Below are 26352 nucleotides of genomic sequence, written 5' to 3' on the forward strand. Positions count from 1 at the left end.
ATCCACCACCGGTTCAGTGACAACTGCTACCACAAGTGTTGTTGAGATCATAACCGCAGTGCCTGTTGTCACAACACCAGGCCCAGCAACAACACTCCAGGCCCAGGAACAACAGTTGTAACATCAACACCAACTGTAAGTACCATCATCACTAAAGTAGCCACAACAACAACGGAAGAAACTACAATCACACCTGCAGAAACAACTATCAAAGGAAACAACACAAGGAACAGCTGGAGACAACAGAAGCACCTAATCCACCACCGGGTCCAGTGACAACTGTTACCACAAGTGTTGTTGAGACTACAGTCCGCAGTGCCTGTCACAACACCAGACCAGCAACAACACTACAGGCCCAGAAACAGTTGTAACATCAACACCAACTGTAAGTACCACTACCACTAAAGCAGCCACAACAACAACGGAAGGAACTACAATCACACCCAGAAACAATCATTCAAAGGAAACAACACAAGGAACAGCTGAGACAACAGAAGCACCTAAATCCACCCACCGTCCAGTGGACAACTGCTACCACAAGTGCTGTTGAGATCAATAACTGCAGTGCCTGCTGTCACAACACCAGGCCCAGCAACAACACCAGGCCCAGGAACAACAGTTGTAACATCAACACCAACTGTAAGTACCACTAACACTAAAGAAGCTACAACAACGGAAGGAATCCAATCACACCTGCAGAAACAACTACTTCAAAGGAAACAAATACAAGGAACAGCTGGAGACAACAGAAGCACCTAAATCCACCACTGTCCAGTGACAATTGCTACCACAAGTGAGTTGTTGAGACTACAACCGCAGGTGCCTGTTGTCACAACACCAGGCCCAGCAACAACACTGAAGCCCAGAAACAACAGTTGTAACATCAACACCAACTGTGCACCACTACCATCAGCAGCTACAACAACAACAGAAGGAACTACAATCACACCTGCAGAAACAACTACTCTAAAGGAAACAACACCAGGAACAGCTGAGACACAGAAGCACCTAAATCCACCACCGGTCCAGTGACAACTGCCACACAAGTGTTGTTGAGATTCACAACCGCAGTGCCTGTTGTCACAAACACCAGGACCAGCAACAACACCAGGCCCAGAAAACAACAGTTGTAACATCAACACCAACTGTAAGTACCACTACCACTAAAGCAGCTACAACAATATAGAAGGAACGCAATCACACCTGCAGAAACAACTATCAAAGGGAAACAACACCAGGAACAGCTGAGACAACAGAAGCACCTAAATCCACCACCAGTCCAGGTGATAACTGCTACCACAAGTGCTGTTGAGAGACTATAACCGCAGTGCCTGTTGAAACACAACACCAGGCCAGCAACAACACCAGGTCCAGAAACAACAGTTGTAACATCAATACCCAACTGTAAGTACCACTACCACTAAAGCAGCTACAAATAAATAACGGAAGGAACTACAATCACACCTGCAGAAACAACTACTCAAAGGAAACAAACACAAGGAACAGCTGAGACAACAGAAGCACCAAAATCCACCACCGTCCAGTGGACAATCGGCGCCACAAGTGTTGTTGAGACTACAACCGCAGTGCCTGTTGTCACAACACCAGGCCCAGCAACAACACTAGGTTCAGAAACAACAGTTGCATCAACACTAACTGTAAGTACCACTACCACCAAAGCAGCCACAACAACAATGAAGGAACTACAATCACACCTGCAGAAACAACTACTCAAAGGAAACAAACACCAGGAACAGCTGAGACAACAGAAGCACCTAAATCCACCACCAGTCCAGTGACAACTGCTACCACAAGTGTTGTTGAGACTACAACCGCAGTGCCTGTTGTCACAACACCAGGGCCAGCAACAACACCTCAGCCCAGAAACAACAGTTGTAACATCAACACCAACTGTAAGTACCACTACCACTAAAGCAGCACATAACAACAACGGAAGGAACTACAATCACACCTGCAGAAACAACTACTTCAAAGGAAACAACACAAGGAACAGCTGAGACAAACAGAAGCACCTAAATCCACACCCTGGTCCAGTGACAACTGCTACCACAAGTGTTGTTGAGACTACAACCGCAGTGCCTGTTGTCACAACACCAGGACCAGCAACAACACCAGGCCCAGAAACAACAGTTGTAACATCAACACCAACTGTAAGTACCACTACCACTAAAGCAGCTACAACAACGGAAGGAACTACAATCACACCTGCAGAAACAACTACTTCAAAGGAAACAACACAAGGAACAGCTGAGACAACAGAAGCACCTACATCCACCACTGCTCAAGTGATCACTCAACCGAAAGAAACGACAACAATAATTACAAAACCTGTTATTGTCAACACTACAGCTTCACCTGGCACTACAGAAACAACAGGCAAAGGTACAACCTCTATTAGCCCAATAACACAGACACTTCCACCCAGCACAACTGTCTACACAACTGTTCCAACCACTGCCCGACCAACAACTACAGTTGTTACCACTACTTCCCCCTTTACCACAACTACAACAGTATGTGTCTGCAATGTCAATGGAACTTCACGAAATCCTGGTAGGTGAATCTCCTTGTTAAGTTTTATACATGTTTTTTATTTGGTCCTAATGCAATATAGCAGGATGCAATGGTCCTTTTTGCATTTGGTCTCTTTTTATTGAATTCCATATGTAGTCTCCGTCCTACTATTTTTCACACTACTTCGACATTCAATGGTCTTACATTTAGTCTACGATCATTTTTACAGTTTTGAACAGAAACAGAGTTTGAATGTAATTTTGATTCAGTCCTCCAAAAATGCTGGGTTTGGAAAAGTTTTCAAGTCAAAATGCTTTAAGCATGGTTTTTAAAGAACATTTACAATTTGTTCATATAATCCATAGCTCTATTCTTATCAATTAAACATGCAGGTTTAATTTGCATTTCATACAAATCGTATTTTCATCAAAAGATTTAGTTTCCACAAAGGGCACCTTGCTTGTGATTCATTACAGTAAAAGCAACATAGCCTACAGGAGACATTGTCAACACACATCTGCACTAAATGATCACACTCAAAAGTACTTAAGGTGATCAAACCTTACAATGCAGTACTCAACAAAGTGAGTATTTACTAAAGAAAGACTGTAATCACAAATGAAACAATCAATAATCAGTCATCAATGAGTATTTCCTGAACAAGTGTATAATGTAGGACAATGTAATAGATAATGAACTAAGAGGGAACTTAATAGGACATTCTATTTTAATGAGTCATTAAATACATATTTGTTCATAAATATCTATGCGTAAAAGTTAGAGGCGGTACATTCAAGCACACAGACCATCTGCAAAATTACAGAATACTCTTGTGTGTTCAGTTTAACATTGTAAAGAATATATAAAGGACAGTGCAAACTTATTGGGATGGGAAGGAGCACTGAATCTCATATTTCATCTATATGAAAAAGTAACATTCTCGCAAGGCAGTGTCTTTAATACAACAAAATAGCAAACTTACAATTGAACAATTGAAATGATGCTGTGAGGAGCTGCTAAGTCAACAATGATTACACATACTGATCGAGTGAACTTGCAAAAGGCTCCAGCTCTTTGGCTACTAAATGGCTAAAGCCATGTTTGTCACTGCACCTTGAATTTAATTAAAACCAATCAATACACCTTGAGCACTTTATTAAGAACACCAGTACACCTGTTTATTCATGTTATTGGCCAATTAGAAATAACATTTGGCAGCTGTACAATTAATATAAATCATGCAGTTATAATCATTAGAATGTGTAGAATAACTATACAAAATATTTTGCCAAATATAACTAAAATGTATACATTTGACTGAAAGACAACAGTCCCCTCATCTCCCTATATAATATAATATCCATGATATGGATTAAAATGAGAATACTTTTTTTTTTTTATTTGATCAAGAAGGTTGTTTGTGATTCCTTTGCTAACCATGCAATTTGTTAAAACGGCTAAAATCACTAATCCACACTCATGAGAGCAGTAATGGGAGTATTGGAAAGGTTCTTGTTGTTATAGTGGACTGAACAAATGAAGAAAATGTCCCCTGAATGATTTTTTAAACCTCTGACCTGTTTCCCAAGTTGCGGGATCATGGTTTTTAAATCCATGATGATGAGTCACTTCACAGATAGATATTAGTTCATTATGAATTTATACGTATCTGAGAATCCTAGTAGATCGTTCCTGATTAACTCTGAAGTAGTCAATGAGCATAATCCTTAGTTAGTACTACATTACATCATGAAGTAGTACATTATACTCTCTTTATAAATAGATTTGTTAATGACATAGTATTCCTTTAATTTTGTTCACTAAATGTTTATCTGCACTCTTTTTTACAGGGGACATGGTGTATAATGTCACTGATGGCAATGGGTGGTGTTATTATGGATATTGTAATGCATCTTGTAAAATTGAGGCACGTTCCATGCCGTGTGCCACAACCACACTACCAACGACAACTCCCGGGTTGAGCACCCCTACAACGGCCCCACTTTCAACCTCAACTAGTCCTCCCTCTACTACCACTCCATCAACAACCCCATCTACAACAACCTTGGACTGCACTGATGTGTATCCAACAAGAAAGGTGTGATATTTATAAAATCTGCATTTTGTTCATCATTGTATAATGACATTTAACCAGTTGTTGCTTTTGTGCCGAACACACCAGTGAGGACTTAGGAATCTGCAGGCTCCATTTTGATTTCGGCACACAGAGCTAAATGCAGCAAAATAAACTGCCATTTGTCCTGGTGCAACCTGAGCTTATTTCCTCAATGTGCCATTTTCATATCTTGGTGATTCACCAAGTGGCCATGGGGAGGAGAGGTGTGGTAGAGGGTGAGGGAATGCTGAATGTCTGTTAAACCAAAGAAACCTCTGTGCTTATATGCACCTGAAACCTCAATGCAAACCAACACATTGAAAACAGTTCACACAGATCCATGAAAACTTTTAGATCAAATAATTAGGGCTGTACTTGACTCAGAGCTGTGTCTGTCAAAAGTAATTTTGCCTCTTCAATACGATTGTTAAAAGAATTGCTCTTTTTCTACATCGAGCAAGCAATTTAAGTTTTGTTGAACTGACAGGTTTTTGAATGGGGTTCAGCGGGATGTTCCTAGTGACAGCAACATTCACATAATATAGTAAAAAAAATGTTCTATCCTTCAGAGCTAATGCATTCAAACTGTGCGAAATGTGCAACGTTTCTGTCAATATTAGAGCAAACAAAAGCCAACAGAGACTATAATCTCATTCCTCTCTCAGACCCTGAGATTAGGTCTGCAGCTGCTTTTACCGCCGTAGACATCCCTGAGCAGCACTTGACATAGTGGAATGATTTTACTCCACACAGAAGCATGAAAGTGAAGAACTTTCACTCTGCAGCTTCTCTGAGGGGGCAAAAATGTCCTCAGGAAAAAAAAGGAAACATTGATATCAACTGCAAGGAGACAGCCCTACGATAAAAGTTTTTGTCTTCGCTAAATATTACTATGTTATTGTCATTTTAGGTTGAAATCTGTCTTGATGTTGGAAAGGTGGCCCTTGATGATGCAAAATACAAAAATAACAGATAATTCCCCTCAAATGCATGAAAGGTTCAGTGTGTAGAATTTAGTGACATCTAGTGGTTAAATTGCATGCTGCACCCTCACCTCACCCTCCCCTTCCAAACATGAAAGAGAACCTGTGGTAGCCTTCAGTTGTCATAAAACACAAAAGGTGTTGAGTTTGTCCAGTTTTGACTACTGTAAAAAACATGGCACCCTCGGTAGAGAGGACCTGCTCCTGATGTAAATATGATGTATTTAAATATAAAGGGCCCATTGTAGATTAAAGAAAGCAACAATTTGTACAATTTACATGAAACACATGGTGGAAACATCACTGGAATTATTTTATATTAAATTTCTGCAAATATGGCCTTTCAGCTAAATCTTACACAATGGTCCTTTAAAACAAAAGTAGCAAGCCTGTTTTGAAAATGTTTGAAAGTGAGTCCAAAGCATAAATATTTGTGTTAAAATATAGGGAGTTAAAGTAACAAGCTGTGAGAAAAATTACTACTTAAGTAAAGTACAGATACCTGAAAAATCTACTAGTAATGTAATTAAGTATTTGTACTTTGTTACTTCCCAACTCTACCTATAATGTATGATGTATTTAAAGATCACAGAACTAGAGTGTGTGACTTATTGCTTCTTAATCTCCTTCTAGAATGGAGATACCTGGGATGTTGGCAACTGCACCACAGCTGAATGCATTAATGGTGTAGTGAAAACGAAGCCTACTCCCTGTTCCACAGTACAAAAACCCATCTGTGCTAATGGACGCAAACCTGTTAAAATGGATAACAAAGATGGTTGCTGCTTCCACTACGAATGTGAATGTAAGTTGAAAACGTAGCCTTTCAATACAGGTTGTCTCTTTTAACTATTACATTACATTTCATTTTCATTCATATTACATGCAGCAGAAAATCTTGTCGGCACAAAACAGTAAAATATATGTACCAAGAAAGTTTTGATTTGAAGCCACAGTCGGCATTACTCACCCGCTGATTTACGAAAGGCCACTTTATAGTTTACACATCTGTGTGGCTGCAAGAGTCAGTGTGGTGGGTGTATTATAAGGAGTGGATACTAACCTTTGATAGGGGCTACTGACGTGAATCAAAATTGGCTCATCTGGCCCACAAACCAAAATGTTCTTATGTTTCACAGTTTGCCTTAATGCTGTGCAACCTATTGCAGTTTGAACTGTTTTAAAAACACAATCTGACCTTTGGTGGCACAGCAGTTACTATGATTGAAATATTGATACATTGCTTATTAATATTGGGTTTCTGGATCTCCTGAATTGTTCAGTAATGAACTAAGCTCAGATCAAACCACAGAGAATTGACAGGCCTTTTTGCTTGGTAAAACATGCTGGCAGATGCACTTACCAGGTTTGTTACAAAACACTAAGTCTCTAGCATCATTAGCCGTGTAGTTTAGGTGGTGCAGATTAATACAGCGCCATCTCAAGTGTTACAGTGGTTAATGCTGCTCCGCCCATGCATATTGCTAGAATTTATTTGTCCACTGTAATGTGAATCCAAATAGTAGATTAATGGGGTCTGTGTGAACCCATGTGGGGACGTTTTCCTGTGTACTTTTCAAGCGAATGCACCAATAGTACTGTAGTACAATCAGTGCACACGGACCTGATGACCAAATTAACTTCACACAGACCCTCGCAGCCCTCCAGGCAAGCCCTCAAATATTCATGAAATTCTATTATAGTCTTTGGCCAACATCTCATTACTTATACATTAGAAAGAAGTAAACAAGTTGGATTTTATAATTGATTGATGGCCAAGTTCAACTTCTCTTCATCCATAATTTGTTTGTATCACAGAGAAGTACCTGAAAACCCTTCTCAAGCCAAATTGCTGTTAATTACAAGAAGATTTATTCAAGTAGAAATTAAATGACAAAAATTGAAAAGAAATTAAATCAGGTAATTGCAACTAAACATTAGTGATTCTGTAGTAGACAAACTCCTAATAAACACAGCACTCTTGGTGGAGATGATTACGTTTTCTGCCTGTTACTGTTCTTACATATAACTTCCATACATGGCTCTTCCCCCTTCAGGTGTGTGCAGTGTCTGGAGTGGAACCCACTACAAGACATTTGATGGAAAAACCTACGATTTCAACAAGAACTGCACTTACTACCTGGTCAAAGAGATGATCAATAAAAATAACCTGACGATAACAGTGAACAACCATGTCTGTGAGCCTTCAGAGGATACATTCTGCCCACAGGATCTCACTGTTATGTACCAATCCTACAAGGTCGTCTTCACGCAAATAAAGACTTCAGAATCTACAGTTAATGCAGTAAGCAACAATTCAACTTGTCATTTGTTATTTTAGTGCCAGTATATCACCTTATCAATTATTTTCGGAGCTGGGACTGTTCTGGTGCTCAATCTGTCAGTGGTGTGAGAGTTGAAATAAGAAATAATGCTGTGCTTGGTTCAAAGTCCTGTTTGTCGCTTTGTCCCACAGGTGTATTTGAATGACGAACGAATCTATCCCGCCTACAAAAACTCTGACCTGCTCTTCACCAGCACAGATATGGCGGTCACACTGGAGATACCAGGGATCAGCACAGAAGTGGTCTACAGGGGCTCCTCAATCACCATTGAGCTTGCCGCTTCCCTCTTTGAGGGGAACACTGAGGGACAGTGTGGTGAGTTACAACAACACGTGACCCCTGATCCTCAACCTAACATGTTCAGTGGCGTTGTGTATGAGAAATCATGGGGTGAAAGAACTTTCGATGTCACTTAAAACCAGAGTGCACCTGAGAGAGATGCCCTGTTGTGCCAACTGACGCCGCACCGTCACTGCAAGACTGCATTTAAGATATGACACCAAGTAACACTTCTGAAAATATTTAAAATGTGAGGTACAGAAAGTTCGATATGATGAGGGGTTGAGGTCTTGAGACATCAAATAAGAGCGTCTTCGTTTCTAATTTCTTTTCCTATAACTCTTTAACTTTTTTCTTTGAGGTTTTCTTGCACTTTTCCAGTCATATTCATCAGACTTTCTTAAATGCATAAAAATGCTCATTTCAGCCTGATAAGTGCCACCAGTTCATGTGTATATTCAGGAGATTTGAAGATTAGAATAATTGACAGATAATATAAGGTTATCTGATCTGTTCCATGTGAAACCAAGTTTAATTTTCTAAATGGTAAAAAGGACATTTTGATTGTATGCAAATCAGAAGACATGTTAAGCAACAAGCTGGTTGTGTTTGAAGACAACTTTGTTGTTTTGAAGAGTTCTCAACAAGCATTGATGGTATAGTTGTCTTTGTAAAGCAAAGTTGTCGATGAGCATTATGAGAGGCTGTCATGAGGACGACACTCATGGAGATATATGAGAATATCAAAGCCTGTGAGAAGTGATGTTACACTGTATGAGGATTATACTTAAAACCCTGAGCTCGCTGTTTATAAGATCTTCAACAACACTGAACTGTATTAGTTGCAGTGTCAAAATATCTAAGCAAAGTAAATTGATATGACATGATTATGATAATTTTGATAGTACTATGTCAAATACAGTACTAGAAAAATGGTGATTGAGACAAACTCTTTATGTTGGTGCAACTACTTGTTGCTAATGCTGGGAATTCATCCTGCTCGCTCTACTTGCAGGGACCTGTGACAACTCCCGGAACAACGACTGCCGTTCTCCCAACGGTCAGGTGGAAAGCTGCTCAGACTCTGCAGACCAGTGGCATGTCCCAAACAAACCATGTACCGGCCCCCTTACTACTACTGTACCCCCTGTGACAACACCACAGACAACAACACAGCCTCCTTGCAATTCCGCCATCTGTGAACTCCTAAAATCCAGGTAAGGGGACAAAAAGTGGAAGTAAAGGGTATCTGAGCATATGTATGAACAAAATCGAGATAGACAACACTGCAATCAGACAATGCATCTGTGATCACTGCAATTAAAAGACATATGATGTCCAATCAAGACTAAGTGTAAGAATACAGTTCTAAACAAAAAAACTGAGACCACAGCTTCTTCAATCATTGAGTTGGTTGTGAGATAGTGAGACTTCATAAAGATGGAGTGGATACAACAACATCAATAGACTACTGATACAGTTGCAGCAGTGGTAAGGAGGTGTAGAAAGCCATACTAAAATGTGTACATCTGACTTGGCCCGAGGGTTTTCAGTTACAAATCTGATGGAGACTTTGATGCATTTTATTTAATCTGTGTGACCAGAAAAGTAACTATGATACATTGTTATTCAGTCCAATTCAAAACTGCTACAAAATCCGATCTGAGTCACACCACAGAACTGAATCAGACAACTGTAACAAACCCAAACATTTTATAAAAATCAGTGTTTCTAGCAGGTTCTTAGCATTACATCTTATAGTTGATGTTATTCTGCACATGTGGCAAAGGCAAAATCGTCTGATAAAGCTCTCCTGTAACACAATCCTGTCTTGTATGTCCCCTCTAGTGTATTTGACCCATGCCACTCAGTCATACCGCCAGGATCATACGTGAAAACCTGTATTTCTGACATTTGTATCAATGGAAATAACACCTGCACCAGCCTGGAGGCCTATGCCGCAGAGTGCTCTAATGCAGGAGTCTGTATCAACTGGAGGAATGCCACCAACGGGCAGTGTGGTAAGATAAATAATCAACAGTGAAGAGTGTCACAGCTGCTGTGTGGAGTTCTTTAAAAATGGGTATGTGAGCATGTTCTCATCTTTCAGAGCACAAGTGTCCAAGCAACCAAGTGTACAGAGCTTGTGGCCCCAAAGTGGAGCCAACATGTAATGAAAGGTAAAAATTACTGTACATCAACGCCATGGCGTTTTTATTTTTATGTGTGTTAACATTTACACACCACTCACCCCATTCATTTGCTCAAATGTGTGAGCTGCCTGCCTGAAAAACCATTGACTTTTGTGATCAACTAGTTTCTGATATATAAGTGAAATGTAATTGAAATGAAACCCTTCACAGATGGAAACCTTCCATTCCCAGAGCCTTGTTGTGTGTCATTCTTTGAAACATTTCACGACACTGTTATAACTGGTATTTCCATTTCTGACATCAGATACAATGAGAAGTTTGACGCCAGTAAGACGGCATCCACCAACAGCTCTCAGGAGGGTTGTTTCTGTACTGATGGCACCACCGTATTCAACACAGTCTATGGCACATGTGTTGCCTACTGCGGTAAGAGGAGATACAAAACTCTGACTGAGTAAAGGACTTTTCACAAAATCATTAGCTGTAATACTTATAAATTCACAAACATTTGAATTTCAGATTGTGTTGGACCTGATGGAGGACCCAAACAGGTGAGAACTCTGCCTAAAACAGACATATATGTGCTTTAGCCAAACATGAACTGTGAGAGTTAACTGGCTCCTCTCTCTCACTCAGCCTGGTGACAAATGGACGACCAACTGCAAAAACTGTATGTGCAACAAGGATTCCATGAGCGTCGTGTGTGAGCCTGTTAATTGCCCATCAGTTCCCGTCTGCAATCCACCTTACAAGCCGGTCAACAAGACCGAGGGCTGCTGCTACAACCAGTCATGTGGTAAGTGTCACTGAGCTAGATGTGATTCGGTCACTTAGTTCATAGCCTTAACACAGTTTTTGAACAGAAATTCAAGCAGACGTCATGTTCACGTTTCAAAGCTCAGCATGGCAATGTTAGAAAGCAACGGTTTTCAAAAACGATAACTCCGACACGTAAAACAGTGTGCTTTTAAAATGGTCAGCAATGACGTGAAGGCTTAAAGAGTGAGAGCCCCTCTCTCATTAACATCACTGAAAAGCCCATGAGCAAAGCATTACCTGCTCCAGTGAAATCAGACGTGTGTGAATGTGGGGATCTGTGTAAGTGCTTGCAGGGTCTTTCTGACAAAGAAAGCCTGGGCAAACTTTCCTGCTTACTTGTGGTGAATCACCTAAAAATGAAGAACTGCTGTTATGGTTCAAATCTCGACATTAACATGCTTTGTCTGTAACAGAATGTGATAAGAACCTGTGTCCTGCTCCCATGAAATGCTCGCTGGGCTTCGAACTCAATGTCACCGGAAGTACCTGCTGCAAATCCTACAAGTGTGGTATGTGACTCTATTTTAACATCACGTTATGCTGGTGGATAATATGTCATGCAGACATAAAGAAACTGCTCATAAGATGTTTGTTGGAACAGAACGCCATAGCAGCTGAAACATAGAGGGTCAAATACATTCAACTAGTATCTGGCATTGCATTATATTATATTATATTTGCAAGCGGCAAAAAAAGAAAAAGAAAGTTTAAATATGGGAAGATTATTAGGTTACTCCGGAGAAAATATTTACACCATATTCTTCCTTCCTGCATAATCCAGTATCCTACCGAAAGCTTCATATTTCTCATCAAGATTTTGCTTATGAGGATTCTCATGCTTGACAATATTGAAGAGCTATAGTAGACTATAAAGGAAATATAACATGTAACACTTTATTTCAATGATAAATATTTATGCAATATCATATATCTTATTGAATTATTTTTTAAGTCAAGTCTTAAGTCTTAAGTCTTGAGTGTGTGTGTGTGTGTGTGTGTGTGTGTGTGTGATAGGATAATGATAAGATTAGAAATGCTGCCGAAGTACATTCCATTTTCCACATATCTGCTTTACTTATCTAATACTGACTTGTCTCTACAGTTCCTAAAGGTGTATGTGTCTACAACATGACTGAGTACAAGGTAAGCACACTGTCTACACTCCAGATATAGACAGGCAGAGCAGAGCAGAGCATTTACTTTACCAAAATATAAGTCAACAAGCAGACTATGCAGTTAGTAGAGGCAAACCATTCCAGCAGGGCAGGAAATAGGGAGGAGGCTGACAAGTGCTTTCATATATAATCCCAAAACACACAGATTAATACACAACTCTCAGTTTGAACTCTTTTTCACAAACATCCATATCCACTTTACCATGGTGCAAAATTATGGAGGAATCGGTTTTCTTGACAGATGACAGCACATTTTGTACATCACAGTCCTGACTTTACTGAGATGTAATTCTGTATTTGTTCAGTTGCACAGAACCTACCATAGATTATCTGAACTGCATGAAACATTTAGTGAAACTAATAGAGGGCAGACAGCCCCCAGCAAAACTAACATTTCATATACATGTTCAAACAAAGCATGGTACTTTGGTTTTGCTCATTTGTGTCGATGTGAGCGTTGCCATTTGAACTCTGGTGTGGACCTAAACAACTCCACCGAGACCAGGTGAAAAGGTGGCTTCTGAGCAAAAAAGTTAAACTCCTAATAGGTTTATGGTAGCACTTTCCCCATGTATCCAAAAGTAAAGAGTGCTCTTTCAAGCTGTTTGTCCTTATTTTTGATACATGAAGTTCAGTTGTCCTTTATACTAACAACTAACCACCTATTTCTTCATCAGCTCTTTGTGACCCCAATAAAACACATAAGGTGGGGTGAAATGCAATATGTGCTGCTATCAGATACCAGAATAATCTTTGTATTACCATTTGCGTCCACAAAAGCAATAGACACCATATTACAGTCACCAAAACTTTACAACTCTTGGTTAGATTGTACTAAAATAGTGAAAACAGGAAACTGGACAGAATTTAAAGAAAACAATGTGTTTTTTTTCTTAGTCCAGAGCAAATTCACTGAAATAGAGGTGTGAAAGCTTCCTTAATTGTTTGAGAATAAAGCATTGATCAATTTGTGTTTTATAGCCTGGTCAGAAGATTCCAACACCAAAACCAGAACCACCAATAGAAGAACCATCACTGACAGAAAAAACATCAGCAACAACAGCAACACCATCAGGACCAGTACAAACCTCTGGAACAACAGCACCACTATCTGGACCAGTACAAACATCAGCAACATCAGCATCATCATCAGAACCAGAACAAGTAGCGACAACATCTGCAGGATCCACTCAGGCACCTATATCAGAAGTGGTTATCAATCCAGGGCCATGCCAGGAGTGTTACTGTGGTCCCAATATGAATCCCAACACAAGTATAAACATCGTTACCTGCAAACCTATTGTCTGCAACACAAACTGCTCAGAGGTAAGTTCATTCTTACTCCCACTTACTCTTACTGTCACTCCCACTTGAACTATCTTGGATGACACCATATTTTGTAAACCTGTGCAAGCTAACACATAATGTTGTAACATATAATGGGCTCGTATATATGTAAATGCGGAGGACTAAACAAAAACCTCTTGGCATAATGAAATCCATTACAAACTGGCCACATAATAAACATTAACTTTCTTAACTTAACTGCACTTTCTGAATGCAAAAGCTGTTGTAATGAATTGCATTAGTTTGTGCAAGTGTACTTAATAAAGTGAATTGTTAGACTATATTAACTGAAATAATCCGATAACTAAAAACGACTCAAATGTCTTTGGTTTTCTTTGACTAAGACAAGAGGAAAAGCCCAGACTTTTAGTCAACAAAAAGAAACACTACAAAATGAGTTTGCTATGACAACTTACAAGGACACCTTTATGTTCAAGCTTTTCATAAAGTTCCATAAATGCTCTATCCATCGATGGGCACCCTGTCTCCCTGTCCCTCACTCTCTCACTCTGTCTCCAGGGTTCTGAATATAAGACCATGCCTGAGAAGTGCTGCGGGACCTGTGTTCAGACGAAGTGTACTTTACTCACAGCTGACAACCCAAAGGTTTACATTGAGGTCAGTACTGCAGCTGTGTGAGTGTTAACTCACATTCCCATTATCCAAGTATACAAGAAAGAGGATGTAAGTTGTGAGAAGAGAGTTCTTCTTACCAATGAAAAATGGGGATATTTATTGATTGTAAAATAAGAGTAACTGTATTTCAGAACATGAAAGTTGTAAACATTATCTAACTGACCAGGAACATCATTTTATATGTTAATATCAGTCATCATCTTTGATGGGGACAGTTTGTGATTTTAATTTTCTCCTCTCTTAACGTGGTGGCATGTACGGTAAGTTTTCTTAGTAAATGTGTAAAAAGAATAAAAGTTAATGTCTTAGTTGAACATTTTACTAATCTCTGCTCTTTTGGTGCAGATCAACAAGACGTATGTGTCGCCTGAAGACAAGTGTGTGCACTATACCTGTAAGAAGATCAATGGACAGCTTAGTACCAGCCAGATGACCGTAATTTGTCCTTACTTTAACCCCCTGGATTGTGAACCTGTGAGTTTATCAAACCTCTGCAGATGATATCCCTCCAACTGCCTCACCACATACTGTCCATGTCTAACACACACCTTCCTCTTCCCAGGGCACCGAGACAACTCACGCCAATGGATGTTGCAAAACCTGTAAGATAGCGGAGTCCCAGTATTTGAAAGATAAAGGATGAAAAGTTGACTTTGGAGGAGAACGCTGTGTGTCTGTATTATTGTGATAGTCTAACGGTTTGCTACGTGTTCCAGGCAAACCCAGGAGTGTCTGTGAGGTCCTGAGTAATAAGGAAGTCATCAAGGTGGGAAAATGTGAGAGCCCACAGCCTGTCAACATGACGTACTGCGGCGGGCACTGTGGAAGCATGTCAAAGTGAGTCTATTGACGTACAGAGTTAAAGGTTCAGTGTGTAGAATTTAGTGACATCTAATGGTTCAATTGCTTGTTGCAGCTGATTACCCCTCACCTCAACCTCCCCTTCCAAACATGACCTGTGGTAGCCTTCAGTTGTCATTAAAACTCAAAGGGTGTTTAGTTTGTCCAGTTTGGACTACTGTAAAAAACATGGCGGCCTCCGTAGAGAGGAACCTCTCCTGATGTAAATATAATGTATTTAAATAAAAAGGACTCATTCTAGAGAAAAGAACAAAAAAAATTACACACTAGCGAAAACATCACTATGATTATTTAATATTCAATTTCTACCAATAGATCCCTTTCACCCAAATCTCACACAATATACCTTTCAAGGTGTCTGAAGCACAGCACTGCTGCACAACACCTGTGGTTTCATCATCAGCATCAGAGCCGGGCAACAATCTTTACTTACAACAAAGAGCAGATGTTGACTAAACTAAACTGACATCATTAAACAATAACTGTGACGAAATGTAAACATATCAGTGGATAAAGGAGACTAAACAGGAGTAGGAAAAAGTAGAACTTAAACTTTAAACATTTATTTCTGTGTTTTCATTTCCAAAGGAGACGTAATTAAATAAGTTCGACACAATAAGACATAATCTTTGAAAAGCTGCCAATTTCTCTTCCATTTTACTGGGCTAATATGGAGGCTCTGGGCCTGAACCGAATGATTTTTGTTGAATGTAGTTTAAGACGTTTTTTCTTCACTATTTTTCCTCACTGGCAATTGTAGTCTGCAACCTACTATAACCAATTAGTGTATCACTGAGAATACCACGGTCTAGGAGTACAACACTAACACTAAAGCCACAAAATGGTCAAATCTGTTATTATATGTTTTTGAATGACACAAAAAAAAATGTTGCCAAAAAAAGTACAAAAAATGTAATATGACTAAAACCAACATGGGTGTAAGATCTGAGGATTTAAGATTTAAATTAACAGGGCCACATGATTTGAGTAAAATGCAGAACCCTTTATATTCAAATGTTGAATAAGCTGTAATCACTGGATGTGTGTGTGTCTGTGCAGGTATTCTGCAGAAGCCAACAAGATGATGCACAAGTGTGAGTGTTGCCAAGAGTTCAAAACCAGTCAGAAAAAGGTGGAACTGACCTGCGACAACGGCTCTAAGGTCCAGCACCTCTACGTGCATGTGGAAGCGTGTCGGTGCAAACCAGCAGAGTGTGTGCCTGGGACGACTACCAAACCACAGCGCCGCAGGAGGCGCTGATCACTTACTGGATCCTGCCGGACACTGGACAACTGACAAATATTAAGCAAATCTTAACCTTAAATCTTCTCCATCTTTTTGTCACACTTTTTTGTATTTATAGCCTAAGAGGCTACTTTGCTGTTCACTTTCTTCATCTGAGGATTTCTTGGATGAGTTATTAAAATTATATTCCTGCAATATGACCACTCGTTTCGACATTCTCATTAACCCTTGTCAAATGAGAAACAACAAAGAGCACACAAAACATCTGCATGTTCAAAGCAAATAGAAACATTGAGGGTACAAGTCAGGCTCAAGCTAACATCAACCTAAGGAAACATCTGAGAAAGACTTTCAACTCCCACAGCTGACGACATGATATCATCCAGCTTCACACTGTTCTCAGTCTGTCAAGTAAAGACTAAGCAACTGCACTACATGCTCTTATTGTATGTCTTAAATAAATGGTTTTAAATATGCAGCTTAAATGTGTCTTGAAAATAAACAGAATGACAAGACACAAAACAATGACTGTGACACCTTTAAGAATCTCAGCAGCGATCGTTTTGGAACCACACGTGAAAAGTCACAAGGATGAAAACTTTGGCAGACAACACATCAACAACAAGACCTTGAAACCCACAAGTGTTAATAGAAAGCTTTAAGAACACATACAAATACTGTGATGAAACTAAGCATTTGAAGCATGAGGCGTTACAAACTGCTGTTGTTCTTTAGTCGTGCAAGCTTTTACATGAGGGTGGTGTGGGAGGGGGGTCATCAAAAACATCTAGGGTCAGGGTCTGTGGACCATGAAAATTGGGGGCACACTTCATGGAAGTCTGGTCACATCATCTTAGTCCACAATGGTTTGAATCCTTTCAGGTCTCTGAATCCTGCTGAGCTTCAAAGTGATGTCATTCTTCTCATCATGCTCACACAGCATCTTTACACTGACTTTAAAAAAGTGACTCCACAGGATATTAGTTTATAATATCAAGTGTTCCACACTTCACTGACAGAAAATGGGTGACACCTGTAATGGCAATTTCTATTTAATAAGTCATAAACATCTCAGTTCCTAAAGCAACACCCATAACTGTTAAGTTACCTCATAGAAACGCATTTGTTCATACTTCTTCTACATACATGTCTGTTCTTACATTAAACATCACCCAAATACAGAAATTGCCATCACACACCCAAACTTTACAAGGGAACCTTAAAAGATGACTCAGATTGATGTGGCGTTCAGTGGTTATATTCTTCGGTTCCTCAAATTCCTTAGGTCATCTGTTCATTTTTGATTCTCTCGTCACCATGGAGAATTCTAAATAATTAAATACTTTCATAATAATTTATCAGATTTTAAATGCACCAAACATTTTACAGGTAAAATATGAAACAGAAGCATTTTTCTTAAGGTTACTACAAGCATGTTCTCCACACAGTATTAGCGACAAAATCAACATAACAAAAGATGGAATCTGTGCAAATCAACTGGGTTACTCTGGATACAGTGAGAGATTGTGACACTGAAACAAATGAGAAATACAAAATGATTTGGGTTGGTGGGATTTTCAATACCCATCAATTCACACTACTGCTGTTAGGACTGTAATCCGTGGCATACAATACACTGTACTTAAACTTGTTCTCATACCTAACATATATATATTACAGTATTCCCTTAGCTTTATTCAACATCACACATACATGAATGCACTGTGCTCATTAAGAAACTGTGACCTACGCCTTAGAAAGAATTCAAGCAGCTGCCCCAGCTTCTGAAGGGCAGATAGGAAAGGCTTGTCTTGTCTGGAAATGCGCGCATGCTTACGCACACAGAACATATTAGCCGATAAAGCAGAAACACAATGTTTCTCACTCCAATGAACAACAACACTGTATCTGCAAAACTACTGAAGACCTGCCAAAGCCTGAGCCGGATAAAGCTTGTTTTAATACACAAAACCAAACACTGTCGGAATGTGAAGATTTGCTCAGCTACTACTGAAGGAGGACGAACCTGAGTGCTCCTCATCATTGGTGGATTCCAGTTCCAAGATGCTGGGACCACGCCAGGACCAGCAGCGCAGCCAGGGCTAAGCCATGGTGACTCCCTCGTTATTGACCAATGAAGTTCTACCTACTATTATAAATATTGCACCTGTCGTCCGTTCGGGGCAACTCTTGACTACCCCGTGCTACTGACTTAGCCGAGGCTGTGTATTGAGTGCCCATAGCTATGTGCACATGTACCCTTTTCATTGCTTCTGAATAAATACTTGTTGAACCAAACCGAGACCGGCTCTTCTCATATCTCGGGATTAAAGAACACAACAAAAATTGATGACCCCGACATGATCCTGAAGAGAAGTTTTGACCAGAAAGACCGGAGACCCAAAGGTTGAGGCCGCTCCGATCGATTCACACATACTCACGGGCGCCAAACTAAAAGGTAAGCAGAAACCTGTTAAAACAAATTTTGCATTAGTTATATAGGCATTGATATAGATTGTGAGTGTGCGATATGAGAAAGGAGGTAAAATAATAAAGTTCTGTGTTTTTGGAAGCAATGAAAGGCCATGTGAAATAAAGGGAATGACCTGTGGGAGGTCTGGGACCATGAAAGGGAATGACCTGGTGAGAGGTCTGTGAGGGTTTGGGACCCTGTCTTGGCGCAACAGAACAAGGTAAAAAGCGAGGTTCAGACTCATAAGGACGGGCGCCACACTCTGTGACGCACGAACCCTTAAAAAGTAATTCAGATTGGAGAAAAGACAGACGATTCATGCAATAGATTGCATCCGTGCAACCTAATCTAGGATTAGGGTGTGTTCATGGAGGAAGGGGCTACCGGCACTGACGAGTGAGGAGTTTAACTAGCCAGACACACCGTTGCTTGAATCGGGCACAAATTAAAAGACGCCGAGGCCATAACATGTTACGAAGACTGACAGAGATAAAAAAAGACTGACTAAGACAAAAAAGACTGACAGAGACCAAAAAAACTGACAATATAAAAAATATAAGATTTAAGAGGTCTGAATGTGTGGATATTACTAAATTTCCTATTTTCTCCTTACAATAGTGTTTTGGAGATTGATTGAAGAACTTAAGGTAACTAATATTTAAAATAAAAAATTTAAATTCTTTACATAGGTAAATGAAAACGTGATGATTTGGGCATGGAACTGATCTGTAGTCCTAATATGAACTCATGTGAAGGAACTATGGTGACACAGCACTAAGTCTGATACAAGTGTGAATGAAAAAGTGTGTGTGGAAAACGAGAGAGAAGGGAATTAGGAAAAGATAAAAAAGAGGAAAGTCACCCGGCTGACAGAGACAGAATAAATAAGGAAAAAAGAAAAATAGAGCGAGCCCGCCATCTGGTGGCGGATAAAAGGAAGTACAACTAGAGGCGGAGTACGCCTGCCATCTGGGGGCTGATAAAGGGTATTACAGCTAGGGATAAAACAAGGACGCCACCTGGGGGAGACCAAAGGACATTACAGCTCGGGTTACAACTGGTTTGACATCATTGGATTGGCTTGTGTTTTTTATTTTTATTTTTTTTTAACATTTTTCAAAATTATTTTAAATTTTTTGCACTAAGAGACAAATGATGACAAACTTTTTACAGTTAGAGATACACACCCGTGACATACCAACACGACCAACCCCGACCCACACAGATACACACACATTACAGCAACGTGTCACAGCACTAGCATGTCACAACACCTCACTTGTCGTGGGTTGAAGCACTGCCCTTGGCGCTCATGTCAATAAGAAGTTCATCCAATGGTGTCACCCATCTATCCCCACATGAGCTCACAGGACGGCCCATGCCAGGCTCTCCGAGACCCTGGTATGGACCTGGTTGATGTATGTCAGAGCAGCTCACACTGACCACATGAAAGCCTTAACTAACTTTACTGAAGTTGTCTGCACAGGTCCAGGCGGCTGCCGGACGCCTGACGAGACCCCCACGGAGAAAGTGGCTCCACTCCTAGGTGGATACAGGGACCTTGGGAGGTAACACAGGTGTACCTCACATGCAACTGAGAAAAGGAAATGAGATAATTTGGCACCACCTCACACATTGTGTACCCGCTGACCCACCTTCTCGGTCTTTACGAGAAGTAGCCACTGATTTGGCCGACTCCTCCTCAAAATCTTAAAGGGGACATAGCATGCCCATTTTACCACAAGTTGATATGGTTCCTTGGGGTCTTAATGAAATGTCTGTAACATACTTTGGTCAAAATACCACAAGGATCATTTAAAAACAGCACCCTTTTACTGTCTAAAACAGCCCTCCACAGAGTGACCTGTTTTGAGTGCCTGTTCCTTTAAATGCTAATGAGCCAGCTCCCCTCCCCCTCTCCCTCCATGATTTTAAACGAAATAAATTAAATATTTTATATGATATAAATTATCAAATATGCATCCCATACTTTGTATTCTCTGTTGTCCTGAGTTTCAATTTTCCAATCACACTAATGTCCCCTCTGCCCATCCACTACAAGCACACAAGCAGACAGACAGAGAGAGAAAGAGAGGGGTGGGGGTTATGAAGACCATCATTTTACCCCCGAACCCTCACATTCAACGGGTACAACAACAAGCGGAGAAAGCAGAATCGCGGGCTGACCTTATATATACAGTCTATGGGGCTGACTAGCTACAGGAGAAATGCATCGTCCCGTGAATAGCCAGGCGGCTGCGCGCGCTGAGAACGGCGCTGCGCTGCTCGCAGCGGCGCCTTCCGCGGTCCGGAAACCTGTGCGTAACGAGTGGGGGGCTCTGTAGGTTTGTGCCAGTGTTGCTACAGTAGTGCTGAACATCAAGGGAAGTCTTCCACACTGCTGGCTGTGTGGTGCTGACACAACCTAGTCACGCATGGGAGAGCGAGAGCGGTCGCGCCAGCAACTGCTGCAGCCTCCCAGTCCCAACGATCCAGACAAATGCCACATGTGAGTGGAATCGCGGGCTGACCAGCGGAGAAATGTTTCGTCTCCGTGAACATCAGGCCAGGCGGCTGCGTGCTTGGGAACGGCGGCTGGCGCTTGCTCGCTGCCTCCGGTGTAAAACCCGCGAACGAGTGTGGGGACGGGACGGGGAGGTGGGGGCCAAGGCCATGTAGGGAGACCCCAGTGCCTTGTTACGACACAAACCCAGGAAGTTTCCAATCGAAGCCACCAAGCATGACGTTTCTGACTTAGAGGAACCATAACAAAATGCGAGTGTTTTTTTCCCAGAGTTTTTTGGGTTGGTAGACATGCCAGATACCTACATTAACCTGTAGAAGCACTAACAAAGTGGAATTGCATGCTATGTCCCTTTAAAGTAATGCGTTGGACCACAAAAGGAGTGGTCTATCTGTGGTCTTGTCTTGATTATTTCCAAATATGTTGTATACTGTACTTTAAACTCAGCTACGCACCTCTCTGAGTTCCATAAGTGAGCAAAGAGAAACATGCAGATAATGTAAATGATTTTATGGAGATAGCAGGACTTCACCCCTGTGGGTGAGGCCATCAATTTATTTATTTTTTTCTACCTGGAGACAAATCCCTACTGCTTTCCATATGATTTCACATAAGGTGATTTTCTAGTAATCAGACAGTGAATTCTGCACTTAATAAATGTTTCCGCTATTTTTAACTCCATAGATAATTAAGACATTCTAAAATGATTTACAAGACTGTTGATTTTTTTGGTGACGAATTCTATATAATACTTGTAATGAATTCAAATATTTAATTGTGCTTAACTTTATGTTTGAGCACATCTTTGTTTAATCAATTTTAGTGCTCCTATTTGACATGATTATTAAAACTGTTCTTAGTCCCAAGGTTGTGAAGGTAAAAAGTTCAGTTAGTAATTGTCCCAATACCTTGGAATTGTACAATATGAATGTTTGCATTTTAACAATTCAATTGAGAAGCAGTTTACTGAGCTGGCAACATATATCCTGTGTCAAATGTTTTTGTGTATTCAAGAGCAATTTACTGGGACTAGAGAGTCCATCTTATCTGTATTTTAGTTGAGTTGTTTATTTTATTTATGTTTTTTTATTGTTTTATTAGATGTTTGTTTTATTTGTTTTGTTTATGTTTTATTCAAACAAGGATATTTTAATATTTCAAAATTCAAATTCAAATGTCAGACTGAATAATGTTCATTGCTCTTTGAAAAGGTGAACTTGCATGATTATGTTATAATATAATTTTTCCTAAAATGGTTTTAGAGTTATGACAATATATAATCCAACAAAATTTGCTATCGAGACCACCAACCATAATATTTTTTATAGTAATAAAATTAGAGGGTTCCTTGCACTGTTAAGCACATATCCAAGCAAAATTGGTACTGTGAAATGATATATCCTTAACTGAATAGAGATCAATTTGGAGTGAAGAAGCACTTCTACACAGAAATTCTTTATTTTATTTAATTTTCTTTATTTTTAGAATTGGAAGATAAAGACTATTTTAAGAATTTTACTTGAGATTTTCACTCCTTAGATATAATATGTGCTGACATTTTGCAAGTAAATTTTGTATTTGATGTTGTGATCATTTTATGACTAAAAGGAGGAATGTAATGGAAACATTTTACCATTATACCACACTAAATATTATCTCAAGCTTATGCATACTATTTCTGCTTGTGTAACTGCCAAAATGACATCAGAGCTACAAATCTGAGACTGTGCTCGCTCTCCCCCAACAAGACCTCGAAGAGGCCTTCAGCATGTGTTCTGTGTCTTATCTCCTGGGATTTAAGACCCATTCAGTCCACACACGAAGTTCCTACAACACATGTTCACACACACACACACACTCACACAGTTCAGCTCTTCACACACACACACATCTCTTCATTGCATCTACATAAAGCATACGCCTGCAATCATTGCTTTGTCATTACAAATGCAGTGTGCTACCCAAGGGAATGAATGTGATAAAATGGCCAATGAATGTGAAACGAACAGATAAATCTGCACAGAAAGTTTTTTGTATCCTACAGTGCCTCAGTGTGTCAGGAGTGGACTACTGACCCGACTGTGCCCTTCAGAGACCTGGCGGCTTCAGCCCCAGCCGCTGACCTCCGCCCTGTATTCTCCGGATGAACAGAACAGCAGACATCTGCTACAGGCAGGAAAGAGGGGACATTGGGCGAGGGAGGTCCGGAGGAACGAGGTGCAGCTGCTCAGGCAGATTTCAGGAGGGGGGCCAGGAGAGAGCGTGGGGTGGAAACTCTGATTCTTTCTGACGCCTGAGACATGGTATCGCACCCACACCACACATACATGAAAGTGACACACCAAATGTCACTGACACACACACATTGATATTAAAGCAATCACATGCTTAGAAATGAAAAAATTACTTTTCTGCATTGTACATCACATGTTCATATGGTTCCTGATATCATAAGGCAAAACAATGGTTTGTGAGATGAATGCAAAATGAGGATCACGCCTGCCGGCCTCCTGACAACAGACTCTTAAACATCTCCACTATAACAAATTGACTAAAAAGCCGCACTGACAAGTCCTGTTATTTAGTTTTGTGAGGAAATGATAGTGGAGCTGACCCCATGGGCATCAGCTAGCAGATTGACTGCCTCCTCCCCAGAACTCAGCCTCTCCGTCTGATAACCTACTACTAGCTCCACAAACTCTCCCTGAATCCACCTCACCACTACCATCCCCACCCAGCTTCTCATGTGTACAGTATTACGACGCAAGTACCGTTGAAGATGTGGTAGAAAATAGAGACTGGATACACTGGATGAAAACATATGGCTAAAATGGGTCCATTTTACTGCCCGTCTCAAAACCTCACTAATTATATAGTCTGCAGTCAGCCCCCGCCCACCTTAACCACCACCCCGGCCCTACTGATAGACTCGGATTGACCCGGGTTTTGATTGCATGAAGGCTTACACATGGAAGCCAGTCCCGCCAAATGTTCTACTCTCAGTCATCTCTTTCCCCGGCGCCAAAACAACACGCTGCTCCCCTATATTTACCTCCAGTAGCGGAAATTACACGGTTCAATAAACAAGGTAACTCATCTCACAGAGAGGTGGGTTCAATGCCGCCTCCTGGTGTTGTAGAAACATCAATGTTACCGGGACTGGCACAACGCCACACAGCTGAGTGGGCCCGCAGTGACCTCTTCTGGTACTGTGGAGGGAAACGCTTGAGGAACCGGGCCTTCAAACTGGAAGGGTTCCTGCACACTTGTTCAATTGGCCTGACTATCCCTCCCGCCCAGGACAACCCACTAGCACCCGCCGACGAAGAACAACGATTTTCTAGGACTAGACCATAAATTAGGGATCAAATTGCCGTGGATTTGAGTTCATCTGGATATGGGTAACTCCCAACAAAACGTGGATCGATTAACTACGCCCATTTCAATTCCAACGCCTCACCAACCTTTACCGAGACGCCATAACAGGCCTATCCGAACAGCTCAGCCTTCTACCTCCTCTCTTATGGTCACACAGAACCGAATGGCCCTAGACCTCGTACTGGCAGAAAAGGTGGTGTGTGCACTATGATAGGAAGTTCTGCCCACATTTATCCCCAGCACACGCCTGATGGCTCGGGTGACCAGGGCCCTCTCCGCCCTTTACACACCATGGCACAGGACATGGCCGTAGACTCTGAAATTAACAAGCCCCCTAGATAGCTGGATGAACACTGCATTCGGCAAATGGAAAGGCCAATTGCATCCTGCCCCTCTCTCAGCTATCTTAGTAGCTATCCTATCACCTGTGGCTGCTGCTGCATCCCTTGCTTTAGGACCTTGCTCAACAGACTCATCACCATGGCTCTGACCAAGGAAAACATGCCCCATCCCCCACCCTATCAGTTGCCTTTGATGATGATGATGATGATGATGATGGGTTTGCATTGGATGAGATGGAGGTTGAGGAGTTCGTGGATGATCCCCAGTAAGTTGTTCACACCATAAAATGGTGTGAAAGGAGGGATTTGTTAGGACTGTAATCCGTGGCATACAATACACTGTACTTAAACTTGTTCTCATACCTAACATATATATATATTACAGTATTCCCTTAGCTTTATTCAACATCACACATACATGAATGCACTGTGCTCATTAAGACACTGTGACCTATGCCTTAGAAAGAAATCAAGCAGCTACCCCAGCTTCTGAAGGGCAGATAGGAAAGGCGTTGTCTTGTCTGGAAAATACGCATGCTTACGCACACAGAACATACAGCCAATAAAGCAGGAACACAATGTTCCTCACTCCAATGAACAAAAACACCGTATCTGCAAAACTACTGAAGACTCACAAGCTTGTTTTTAATACACAAAACCAAACACTGTCAGAAATGTGAAGATTTGCGCACAAATGTCAAAGGAGGGGCGAAACTGGGTGCGGCTCCTCATCATCGGCGGATTCCAGTACCAAGAGGCTGGGACCACGCCTGCGCACCATCAAGGGAGAGCCAAGTCTAAACCACGGCGACTCCCCCTCGTTATTGACCAATGAAGTTCTACCTACTATTATAAGTATTGCACCCGCCGTCGGTTCGGCGCGACTCTTGACTACCCCGTGCTACTAGATGGCCGAGGCTGTGCATTGAGTGCCCATAGCTATGCTGTACCTTTTCATAACTATGCTGTACCTTTTCATTGCTTCTAAATAAATACTTGTTGAACCAAACCGAGACCGGCTCTTCTCATACCTCGGGATAAAAGAACACGACACAGTTGACAAATAATAGATTAGAACAATGTTTTGAAAATCTGAAAAAGTTCTACCTTTTTTGTCTTTTGTAGCATGACATTAAAAAAA

At 40.9% G+C, this 26352-nt stretch overlaps 1 protein-coding gene and 1 long non-coding RNA gene across 2 annotated transcripts in view; one reads left to right on the forward strand and one right to left on the reverse strand.

Moving 5' to 3' along the window:
- The window catches only part of LOC124851961 (intestinal mucin-like protein), a 17579-nt gene extending 884 nt beyond the window's left edge, over window positions 1-16695 (forward strand). Inside the window, exons 2-22 of the mRNA XM_047340283.1 lie at window positions 18-35; window positions 1564-1626; window positions 2137-2574; window positions 4386-4633; window positions 6268-6439; window positions 7692-7939; window positions 8111-8294; window positions 9274-9475; window positions 10107-10279; window positions 10369-10438; window positions 10716-10837; window positions 10931-10962; window positions 11048-11207; window positions 11644-11739; window positions 12333-12373; window positions 13387-13731; window positions 14272-14370; window positions 14734-14862; window positions 14951-14990; window positions 15105-15225; window positions 16309-16695. Coding sequence (XP_047196239.1) covers window positions 18-35; window positions 1564-1626; window positions 2137-2574; window positions 4386-4633; window positions 6268-6439; window positions 7692-7939; window positions 8111-8294; window positions 9274-9475; window positions 10107-10279; window positions 10369-10438; window positions 10716-10837; window positions 10931-10962; window positions 11048-11207; window positions 11644-11739; window positions 12333-12373; window positions 13387-13731; window positions 14272-14370; window positions 14734-14862; window positions 14951-14990; window positions 15105-15225; window positions 16309-16510 — 3203 coding nt within the window. The 3' untranslated portion in view covers window positions 16511-16695. The remainder of the gene's footprint in view (window positions 1-17; window positions 36-1563; window positions 1627-2136; window positions 2575-4385; window positions 4634-6267; window positions 6440-7691; window positions 7940-8110; window positions 8295-9273; window positions 9476-10106; window positions 10280-10368; window positions 10439-10715; window positions 10838-10930; window positions 10963-11047; window positions 11208-11643; window positions 11740-12332; window positions 12374-13386; window positions 13732-14271; window positions 14371-14733; window positions 14863-14950; window positions 14991-15104; window positions 15226-16308) is intronic.
- A 325-nt stretch (window positions 16696-17020) lies between these two features.
- LOC118111286 lies at window positions 17021-18094 on the reverse strand. Its single transcript, XR_004697075.2, has 2 exons — window positions 17695-18094; window positions 17021-17528 (listed from the first exon to the last, which is right to left on the reverse strand). It is a non-coding gene; the product is annotated as an uncharacterized LOC118111286 (long non-coding RNA).
- Window positions 18095-26352: the final 8258 nt, after the last annotated feature.

This window comes from Hippoglossus stenolepis, chromosome 1 (genome assembly GCF_022539355.2).
Source record: "Hippoglossus stenolepis isolate QCI-W04-F060 chromosome 1, HSTE1.2, whole genome shotgun sequence".
Classification (NCBI taxonomy): domain Eukaryota; kingdom Metazoa; phylum Chordata; class Actinopteri; order Pleuronectiformes; family Pleuronectidae; genus Hippoglossus; species Hippoglossus stenolepis.